General features: G+C 41.9%; 1 protein-coding gene across 2 annotated transcripts in view; it reads right to left on the bottom strand.

The window, feature by feature from the left end:
* Positions 1-1,762, bottom strand: part of LOC116387064 (adenylate cyclase type 2-like) — a 43,621-nt gene extending 41,859 nt beyond the window's left edge. For both annotated transcript variants that reach the window (XM_031853821.1, XM_031853822.1), the window contains exon 1: positions 989-1,762. In XM_031853821.1, the coding sequence (XP_031709681.1) occupies positions 989-1,252 (264 nt within the window). In that variant the 5' untranslated portion in view covers positions 1,253-1,762. The remainder of the gene's footprint in view (positions 1-988) is intronic.
* Between the last annotated feature and the right edge of the window lie 9,506 nt (positions 1,763-11,268).

Genomic DNA, 11,268 nt, shown 5'->3' with positions numbered 1-11,268 from the left:
ATATATATATATATATATATATATATATATATATATATATATACATATAAATCAAATCTAAATCTATAAATAAATCTTCATTAATCTCCATCAATAATCCTTGTGTGCCGCCCTTTGAACAAAACAGATGCAACATGTTAATTTGTGAGATTTAGAAGTGCTCCTTGAGCTGAACCAGGCTAGCTGTTTCCCTTTGTTCCCAGTCTCTATGCTAAGCTAACTATCTGCCGGCTCCAGCTTCATAATGAGAGTAGTGTCTAGCTTCCTATTCAACTCCCTTTAGGAAAGTGAATAAGTGAATTACTCAAAAAGTTTAGTCATAGCTTTAATTACTACGTTTTTTTCAAAATATTCGGCCCATTTTAAATGAGATAACAAAGTAATACGGAGCCGCGGGAATGGGGTGATAGTCAGAGAAAACAAACATTTATAAAGATTTAAATTATAAATTTACGGGAAAAAAATTAAAAAATTGCGGGAAAAACTCAGAAATTCACAAAGTCACAAATTCAGGAGCCGTCCGAATTTCGTTGCACCTAAAGTTCTTATGGTAACGACGACCTCTGAGTGCCTCACCGAATATGTGAATATGTCATGTTCCTTCAGTGTTATTTTATGAACAAAAAAAACTGACATTGGTACACATTGTGTGGACAACGTATACGTGTGATGAGGCTAACACAACCCTGTGAAGTGAAGTCATGTGGTTCCTTCTTCGTGACTTGATAATCTGAGAGAATATTCAGTTACTTTTTTTGGAGGGAAATTCTGAGATTTTAATGGGAATATCAACCCCCCCCCCTCAGTAATTGTATTTATCTCTGATGACAAGAGAGCAAAACATGTAAACGTGACCACATTTCAACAAGACACAGATTATGTTGTTTGTAACTATTGTTGTGTAATTGTTGTGAAATGCAGCAATAAGTACACAAAAAACCTGCACACACACACACACACACACACACACACACACACACACACTCACCAGTCCTGACGCGAAGAACACCGCCAGCAGCGCGAGGCAGGTTCCCATGACGATCAGCAACAGGAACACGATCAGCGGATGCTGCTGGCTCATTCTGTAGTAGGACTCGTACAGCCAGTCCTGGGGCTTCTCGTCCTCCACGCACACCTCACCCTGGAACCCCGGGCACCCGTCTCCCAGGCTCTCGGGCCCCTCGGCACCCTCGCCGCCATCGCTCTTCTCCAGCAGGTAGCGTCCGCGGGTCCACAGAGCCTCCTGCCACATGGGTAGCTGCCCCTTGGAAGGGATGGTCCTGCTTTCTTTCTCGCCAAAAACACGTGCACACAAAAGTAACCGGGGTGAGGGATGCTTTCGCTCCCCTTTTCTCTCCTCACCTTCTCCTCCTCTCCGTTTAAAACAAAAGTTTGGTCAGCAGCGAGGGATGGATGGACAGCGGAATGAAAGAGACAACTTTTCAGCTCCTCGGCTCTTCCTTGCATCCTTTGCTGCACCTTCTGCTTGAGGACACAAACTGAGTCAGGAAAGTGTGAAAACAGATCTTTCTCCTCCTCCACCTCCTCCTCTTGCTCTCAGAGAAGGTAGTCGGACATCGAAGGCGAGAGATGAGACTTCAGTTCCCTTCCTCTTGCTTGTCCTTCTTGTTTGCTCTTTATGTTTGGTCAGTCAGATGGGGAGGAGGCAGCCTCTGCTTAGCTCAGACGAGGCAACATGTTACTCAGCTGAGGTGCAGATGAGGAATGAGAGAGAGAGAGAGGGAGAGAGAGAATGTGTATAACTGGGAGGGAGGAAAAGAGAGCGAGAGGAGAGAGGGTGTGTACCATGTGTGGTGGGGAGAGCTAGTGGGTAAAAGTGTGTGAGTGTGTGTGTGTGCTGAGCGGGTGCAAATGTGAGAATGGTGATGTGTGAGATTATGTGGTGAGAACTGGAATATGACTCAAGGTGTGTGTGTGTGTGTGTGTGTGTGTGTGTGTGTGCGTGTGCGTGTGTGTGCGTGTGTGTGTGTGTGTGTGTGTTTATTTGCAAGGTACAGAATAAAAAGAAGAGACTTTACATAAGAGAGGAAGGAGAAGAACAGTGTGTGTTTGTCAGCATGTGTGTGCGCGGAAAAAAAGCAGAGCAAAAGTGAGCGAGCGAGAAGGGTTGTAACAGCTGCGCTAAACCAAGAAGAGCAGCAGAGTGTGGAGGGAAAAGTGCCATCCAGCAGCCGGCGACGAGATAAAAAGACGGGCAAGAAAAAACACAGAGAAGGGGGAAGGTCGGGGAGGAAGAGGAAGAAGAAACAAAGTCAGGAAGGAAAAAACCTTATGAGACAGAGAGAGTGTGGGAGGAAAAAAGGACTGGTGCTTCAAACAAAGGGGAGGGAGAGGGAAGAGAGAGCTGGTAATGAGTGAAAGTTTGAAAGAGTGTGTGTGTGTGTGTGTGTGTGTGTCGGCGGTGGGACTAAAATAAGATTTGACAAACCAAATCTCATCCCAGCTTTCATTTATCTCTCTTTCTTTTCCACGGCGGGCTGCCTCTGTCCCCTCTTCCCGTGCTACATGCGATCATGGATGCCGCCACTCAGGTTTTCATCCAATTTTTGACGATTCTCATTGGTCTGAAAAGGCGACATCTTGGAGTCCAAGCAGACTCGGTGGTTTCCTGTGAAGAATAAATGATATTTTGAAAAGACTATATATTCAACTTTTCGTAAGATATCATACGAACCGCTGTATGAGGCTGCGTTGTGCAGGGTCAGGAATCCGGTTCTTAAAATACATTCATGCAGGTGATGCTCTCTGAAGTGTGAAAATGGCTACTGTGCCACTTTTGTGCTACTTCATCGTGTCGAATCTGCAGTTTCCTTTAAGCCCGCTAACCAGACAGAGATAGTCTGGATGCTACGGTCCAGCATACAGCTTGTCTAATAATCACTATAACTGAACATAAAACTGAGTGTTATACAGACAGAATAAGCTTTTGTCCCAGAGCACCAAAACTCACAAAGCAGCCACAAGCAAGGCAACAAACAAATCATCCCTAGTGAATAATGCACTGTGGGCAAACTGGTAACAACCTAGAATTGAACAGACTGTAAAACAGCCATGCTAGCTAAGTTTCTAACATCGGTACACTGAAACAATAGCATGCTAATGTTTGCCTATACGCACTAAACACGACGAACGGCTGAGGCTGCTGTCAATAGTTTTGCAGCTATTTGGTCATAAACTACAAATTGGAAAAATGTTAGATGAAATGTCGGGGAACCAATTAAAGTTAAACAATGTATCCTCAGGAGAACACGAATGTCTGTACCAAATTTCATGACAATCCAACACTGAACCACAGCCTCCCCCTCCATTTGTTGAGACATTTTCCACAAAAAACTAAAAAAAGTTGACCACATGTTCCCATCAGAAGAAAAAGTCAGGGGATCACCAAAGCCATTTGGATCCATCATCAGAGGATCTGTACAAACTTTCATGGCAATCTATCCAACATTTGGACAGAAAAACCGAACAACCAAACAGACAGACCGGCATTGCCAATCCCAGGTCCCCGCTGCTAGCTATCCAACACAAATGTAATTCTGGCAGTCTATTTACAGTGTTTGTGTTGCCCAGTTGTGATTGATCGCACACATGATGCAGTCGGTACATAAATGAAAAGACGCTTTGATGCTCCGGAGGGCAGATTATTATAACAAGGACACCTGGGTTCACTACTTCATCTTAATCCAACTGTCAGTTCCAACCCCATCAGGCATTCATTGTAATTTTGAACAGATCCAGAATGTGTCGCTGAGATGTGTTGTAGAAAAATCAGATTAGCATTCTTTTTTACATCACATGTAAGGGATGGACAAACATGAATGGATTTACTTGTGATTAATGGCTTCTTATTCCTGGTGTTTGGGGAGTATACTGAGCTTCAGTTCTTGGAAATGAAACAGCAGTACGAACAGACAGGAATCCAAGAGTGCAACGCACAGGGCGGTTCTGTCCGTTCAATGGTCCTGTGACTGTCGCAAGAAGGAGAATAAGAATCAAAGAAAGAGACATTTTCAGAGAGAGTGTAGAGCAGGGAAATCAATCACTGTGGAGAAAGTGACCTGATGAGAAATTCATGGAGGATTACCATCGAACCAACGTAATGACAGCGATAATGATACCCGCATCATCGTGTCCTGCTGCACATCAAGCCTCAAGCTATCCAAAGATTTTCAACAACTCGTTTTTTGTCAGATGCGTGACTTCTAAAAATAAATGTTTTTTTGTGTTTTGGTCACATTGTAGAATACAAAAAGAAAGCTCCTGCAGGTCAGGAATGAATGCTTGATAAACTGTCAGTGTTGTAAATGTTTAGTTGTTGATTTTAATATGACATTTCTTTTCAATTCATTAACTATGTATAGTCATGAAGAAAACATTAGGTGATTATATGACCACTAGAGGACACTAGCGATGTGTGGTTTGTCCCAGTTCAATACTGAAAGCATTACTTTTATTTAGCAGGTGCTAAACTTGATGATGAGCGTGAATATAATATTTTTACAGAGGGAAAATGGAAATATGAATCATACTCTAACGATATCAGTATATTCAGTGTGCTGTTGATGGATACTGGAGGTTTTTTTCAGGGCAGACATGTTGACATGCCACAGCAGAAATAGCAACGCTATTAAACAGTGTTGACTTCCATTCAGGTGTGTCTGATTCATTGATATTAGTTACACCTGTGCTTCTCCTGCTGTGTATGACCCATCAAAAGTCTACCATGAAATAGGTCAGACAAAGCAATGCACATGGAAACATGGTTAGTGTATTTGACTGCAAACAAAATCTTTCTCCAAAATTGGCATTTATGATAATAAGTTCTTTGTTATTGTCATTATTATTATTCAAACAAACAAACACGCTTCAACCGTATAGAACATAATAAATTATATTTAAATTGTATTTTATTGGTGTTAAGTATTTTAAAATATAGTATGATAATTATTCTATATTATTCTATATAAATCATATCAAAGAAGTGTAATAATGATATACAATATTATATTAACACATTTTAAATAATGATAATAGTTAATTACTTACAATAATATTTGCAGGCTGTGCCTTCCTGGTGTCGGTGAAGTTGGGCTTCCCTCGGCCGTGCTGAAGAGGAGACGTCTGCTGACCTCAGAGAGGACGTCCTCCAGCTGCTCTGTGGAAGAGAAGCTGCCCTCGCTAAAGGAGCGGGTTCAGGGCCTCTCGGGCTCCTGGGGGACTCTTCAGGCCGCGAGCCAGCGGGAGCCTCGCTGTCTCTCTCTGTGGTGAATTTAAAAAAAATGATTTTCAAATGATGTTCAGCAAAACCTCTTGGCACAGAAAACGATATTTTACCATTTCTGCCTGTTCTGTTTGTTCCATAATATTAGACGTACAGATTTCTGACATTTACATTTGTGTCATAATCTTTTAAGTGGGCGTTTAATAAGCCATAGACAGAAACCAATATTTGGCAAATTCTTCTTTTTTTTTTACAGATTTACGCATACCGTCATAATATTTTAAGTCATGCACTGCATTAGAGTTTAAAAAGTATTGAATTAATTTAAATTAAATGAAAAAGCAGCAGATACATAAATACTTTTCTTAATATGTGGGCACAGCAATAAAAAACTGTAATATGAAACTGTTTTGTAGTTTTCTTTTTCACATGTCGTTCACCCTGATTTTCTTGCAGCGTAACGGATTGAAAACATTTGCTATTGTTTGGCCTTTCTGTACATGGTCCACAATCCAAAAAAGTTCGGCTGCACCCTTGAACTGCAGTCTCAAAAACAGCTGATATCTGAAAAGTCTGAACTTCTTCAGGCCAGCCTCTACAGCGGTTGGTAAGAAGAGGATCAAGTTATCAGTGTCAACAACCTCCTGAATGTTAAGCAGGGCGCTGCTGTAAAAAAAAAGAGACCTTCTGGCACAGCAGAGGCCTAAATATTTATTTTAGTCACAGGAAAGACAGCAGAGAGATAGGAGGGATGATGACTGATGCCAGGAGTCACGCATCGCAGTGGCCCAGATTTCCCCTGACAAGCTGAGAGCTGCACGACATGAAGTGTGATGTATTCACAGCCATTCAGTCAGTGTTGCTCTTTCTGCTTTTTGACCTCGTGGAAATTAGTTGGAATCTGTGTTTCATTGTCACATCAAATCTCCCAACTGCTGGTAACAGAGGTTCTTAATCTACAGTATGTATGGTGTCTATTATGTCTACATTGTATCCCTACATGTGTGTGTGTGTGTGTGTGTGTGTGTGTGTGTGTGTGATCATACCATATTGCAACATATCATATGCTTCCTGCTTGGTTGACTTGAATAAGTGTGCGTATTGTAATCTAATTAGTTCTGCCTTGACACAGCAAAGACAAGATTAATGAACTGAACCGAGTTCCTTGTACGCAAACACACCACACCCCTTGACAGTCAAGGAGTGCTTCTCTGTGTGTGTGTGTGTGTGTGTGTGTGTGTGTGTGTGTGTGTGCCCATGCTTGTATTTGTGCAAGTGAGAGACAGCTTGAACTTTGAGACGCTTTCCTTTATTCAGCTTGTCCTTCGCTCAGTGTGATAGATGTTGTTTTTCGGGGAATCCCATTCTCAACCCACCATAACAGACACACACACACACACACACACAAACTTTCCGAAGTGATGAATCACTGTGGAACTAATCTGTGAAAAGCAATTTAGACAGTGAGAGGAGGACGAGGAGGAGATAGAGAAGGAAACATTCCCCAAAATTATGTCCAACACACACACACGCGCTGACAGAGAGACGGATATAAGCAAGTGGATGAGACACACAGCCGTCTGTTTTTAACATGTAGTCGGAACACGTCCCATTCATCATCTATGAGTGTGTTCACTGCGCTGTGAAAGGGACGTTCTCTTTGACCTCTTATACTCCATCACCTTAACAACAGGTGTGGTTGTGCTGACCACCTGCTACCACTCAACACACACACACACACACACACTAAAGGTGGTGACAGAATGAGAGCACATTGAGGAAAAGTGGCCTTAACACACCTATTCTGCATCAACACCCTCCCACTTACAGACAGAGGCACAGTGTCAGGATAGAGGACGAGGCCACACAGGCAGAAGGAGGTAGGACGGCAGCGCAATGCTGCCTTCATGTGCTGCAGGAAATACTGCAACTATGAGATGAGCATGCATAAATGACGTGGTAAATGGTAATGAGGAGGCTGAGACTGTTTCTGAGGAGTTCCCACCTTGACAAGAATATCTTTGTTAAAGCTGCATTAATTCATTATTTGGACCATTGGGGGCAGTTGAACAAACTATACAGTGTTGTGGTGTAATTTATTAATTAAAACCAATAAAAATTGCCTCCTGGAGATGAGGATGCAGTGAGCAGATTTTGTGGACCAGAAAGCTAAAATAGGATAAAGGGTCTACAGACCAAAGAAGAGTTGGGTGATAATTCTCTGTGGGCTCAGCAAGCGACATTACTCATGTCATATGATCCAGGATTCAATTAAAATATTCATCAGTGCAGATTTAATGACTGGAGAATGTAGCGAAAACAAATGCCTGAGGTGATAAGTGACATCTGATCAGCACAAACAATTTGTGGTGGAGATAAAGCTTCTTCGTGTGTTCTGCTATCTTGCACACGTGTCTGTTGCCATGCAGCTTTGATGCGTTAAGGCGCCAAGACATTCCCTCTGTGTTTAAGAATCTGGTTTGTTCTATTGTTTTTTTTCTTGGGTTATCAAATGGATAATTAGGATGCACGATGCTGGCAGGCCTGCTGAGAGAAATCTGCAGCTTGTTTTTTTAAAGATGGAGCAGCATGAGCTCAGGAAAAAACAGAGATTCTTACAATTGGATTCTAGCATGGTTTAAATCTGTGTGTGGACCAGTAACAGCAAATGAAATCACACAGTCCTGTACCCACCAGGTTTGTCAGAAATCACACATCCACCATCGCTCTTTTTGGAAATCAGTAAGGGAGATCAACCCTGTTATATGGATTCACTGAAGTGCACAAAAGGTCAAAACAGAATCGGCTCCTCCTGTTGTTTGACGACATTGAGTTAAAAAAAACACCTTCTGTATAATAATTGACAGGATTGGATTTGATCGGCAGCTGATCCCGAACAATAATAATTACATCAGGACTGACGATGTGCTAGAAATTGATCTGATTTTCCACTTTGATGAGAGAAAAGAGGGCTTCATCAACTAACCTGGTCTCTCTCTCAACCCAACAGTGATTAAGACACACTGAGTCGACCTAGATAAGTAGCAATCAAGGTGGGGAGGTGGGAAACACAGAGAGAGAGAAAGAGAGAAAGAGAGAGAGAGAGAAAGAGATACCACCCACACAGAGGAGTCCTGATTCCTTATTTAGACGAACACTGGGGGGATTCTTTAATTACCGAGCCAAATGTTTCTCTCAATCAAACGTGGTGATTTAAACCGCGCCACGTACTCAAGCCTGTTTTGCATTCGATCCCTTGGCAAAAATGTCTTATTTGAGAGCTACACAAAGTACCTGGAAGTTGACAAATACGGAACTAATCAGGCTTTTAATTGCCTTTGATTGCTATTGTTCAGGGGATCCTTACAAGGCTTGTTAAAGTGCAGTTTGGCTTTGTTTCCTGAAGCAGGAAATCCTGAGAAGTGGATGATTGTTGAGTTGACTCCCTGGAACACCATTAAATACCCACAGGATAAATGATTATTTTCACACATTGCACATATTCTTCATACCGTGAACATTCAGCTCATTTCAACCTCTTCATTTTAAATACTATGCATTTCTTTTCAGACATATTTTTTATTGTTGCTAACTTATAGTTACGATGATTCTTGACTTAAGTTCTCTGTTGATTTGGCTGTGAAAATAGAGCACTTTTCTAAACTGTAGAGAGAGATTCAATATGTTGACAGCATTTTTTACTTTTCTCTGAGAAACCTTTTTCCTGTCGTCCCTCTTTATATGTTTTCTCACCTTTGAGCTGGGAGCTGCTTTACAACTCAACGCTCACTTTTTGGGCCCTTTCACTTTCAACTAAAGCTTTAGTTCTAGTCTTTCACATCAGCGAGCTTAAGACAAGTGGACCAGGATCTTCTTGAAAATGCCTGTGCAGGTGCTTCAGAGTTGGCTGTACTGATTTTTTTCCGTGCACAAACAGTACACCTAATCATGAACAAAACCAAAACACATGCAGACACCTGACGTCCACTGAAGGCCGGCTGTGAAGGTTGTTGATCAAGTCTGGCAACGAGGAGTTAACGCCTCTATATTTGGTTTATGGGGGTTTGAGTGTATTGAAGACAACAGAGCTCAGCAACCTTGTGTTTGAGAGGCGCTCCCAATTCAGCAACAGCAGCACATGAGCCCCACCCAGTGTTGATAAGGACATCAGAGCCCCATAGACAGAGTGGGAAGTAAACCAGAAGAGTCAAACAGATTACTTTCAAGAGGTTAAAGCTGCACCAATCAATATATATTAATATTAATGGGTCAAATGATTTTGATGACCTCAGAGGGGTCACAAGTATTAACAAACCCACAGAAAATTATAATTTTGTCTCAGCTCTGCTGCTGGAAGTGCATATGAACAGTTGTTTGCTTACATTTCGGCCATAATGGGAAGTTAGTGTGGTCAACGATATATGAATACAACAGTAACTTCCCATATCATCTCATTGTACAATGAAACAAATGCTGACTTTTGCAAATGCAGTTTCAAAATGTTCATTCAAAAAAAGAATAGGCTGTTAACTGCCTATATTGCACTTACTTAGTCTCACATAAAAGATAACAGAAATTGTGCGAATGATTTTTGTAATCAACCGTTGTTTGATTTGTTCATCCAACCACCTGTGAAGTACTTTTGGAAAGTGCCTGCCCTTTTAAAACCAGTTTCCTTGGACTGGTAAGAAAAGATGTGAAGGAGAATTCATGAGTTAGGAAAAGACAACCGTGGGCTTCGGTCAAATAATCCTTTCTGCTTAGGAAGGTTCTAACCAAGTGAAATGACCCGGAAGTATTTAAGTGGCTGCCATAATTCTCTAAATGCTTCCTTTCTAAGCTCCTTCAGCATAGGGAACACTAGACCCTAACTTTACGAAAATAAAGTAGATAATTCCGTCCCACAATTCCTTGCAGCAGCAACATTTAAAGTGATGCAAAAATCATGTCCATGAAACCCACACAGGTTCAACTATACGCGTAATGGATTGTTGATGAATAGACAGCAATACTCAAGTGTCATATCATATTTACTGACATCACATGAACACTAAATACAGCAAACTGTCAATGAAACAATTCTCACTAAAAACAAGAACCGTCTGTAAAACAAAAGCTAGGCCTATGATACATTATTAAACTGTTAATATAACCGTTGAATCCACATTGCAAAGGAAATATTGATATTGCACACGAGTGAGTAGTTTCTACTGAAGCAGTGATGATTGATAAGTGTGAAAGCAGCAGGAAGGAGTGCCGTTTATCTCCCTCACACCACCAGTGAAGCAGCCTCTCACACAAGAAGCTGTTTTTAAAGCCTGCATGGAAGTTAGAGGTCATGCATTTAGTTGCGCTTGTTGTAGTCTCGCCATGCAGACCTACGTCAGTAACATCCACCGTCGCACCCTAATTACGTAGCTTAGTGAAAATGGAGTTGGATTCGCTAAACACCACAGTGGTCTTTTCCGAACGTTTCCCATAGAGGTCAAGGAGAAGTAGTTAGGAATAAACATTAGGTCATTTTTGGAGTTTGACCGCAGCCAGGGTCTTCACAAGCTAGCTGTACATTGTTGAGACCTAGTCTTGACGGATCGCTCACACTCGGCATGTCAAGACTGGTTTAGAGGAACCATTTTGCAGCATGTCTTTTGCACACTAGATGGCACCAAGCTGGGGATTAACTAGTGCCACACAGCAAAGAGGTGAAGTCCAGACACAAAAACAAGATATACATTTTATTTGAATAAAAAAAAAAAAAAAAAAAAAAACAATTATTCATCCAAGGACACCTGCTGCACCTATTTGAAGGAGGAAGATGCATTAGAAACCACGTTTATGCATATGGAACAGCAAGATATGATGAAGTACTCACCTGCTGTCCCTTAAATCGACTGATCCTGATCCATTTGGTCTCTGGATGAACACCCTGGACCTGTGGCTTGTAAAATGCAGAGGGCCGCTGGGGGGCCGCGCTGGCCGGCTGGTGAGCAGAGGGCTGCTGGGGGGCCGCGCTGGCCGGCTGCTGG

Source organism: Anarrhichthys ocellatus, unplaced genomic scaffold (assembly GCF_004355925.1).
Source record: "Anarrhichthys ocellatus isolate YVR2014 unplaced genomic scaffold, GSC_Weel_1.0 scaffold14, whole genome shotgun sequence".
NCBI lineage: Eukaryota > Metazoa > Chordata > Actinopteri > Perciformes > Anarhichadidae > Anarrhichthys > Anarrhichthys ocellatus.
The sequence above is the reverse complement of the archived record's forward strand: the minus strand, read 5'-3'. Positions and strand labels throughout refer to the sequence as shown.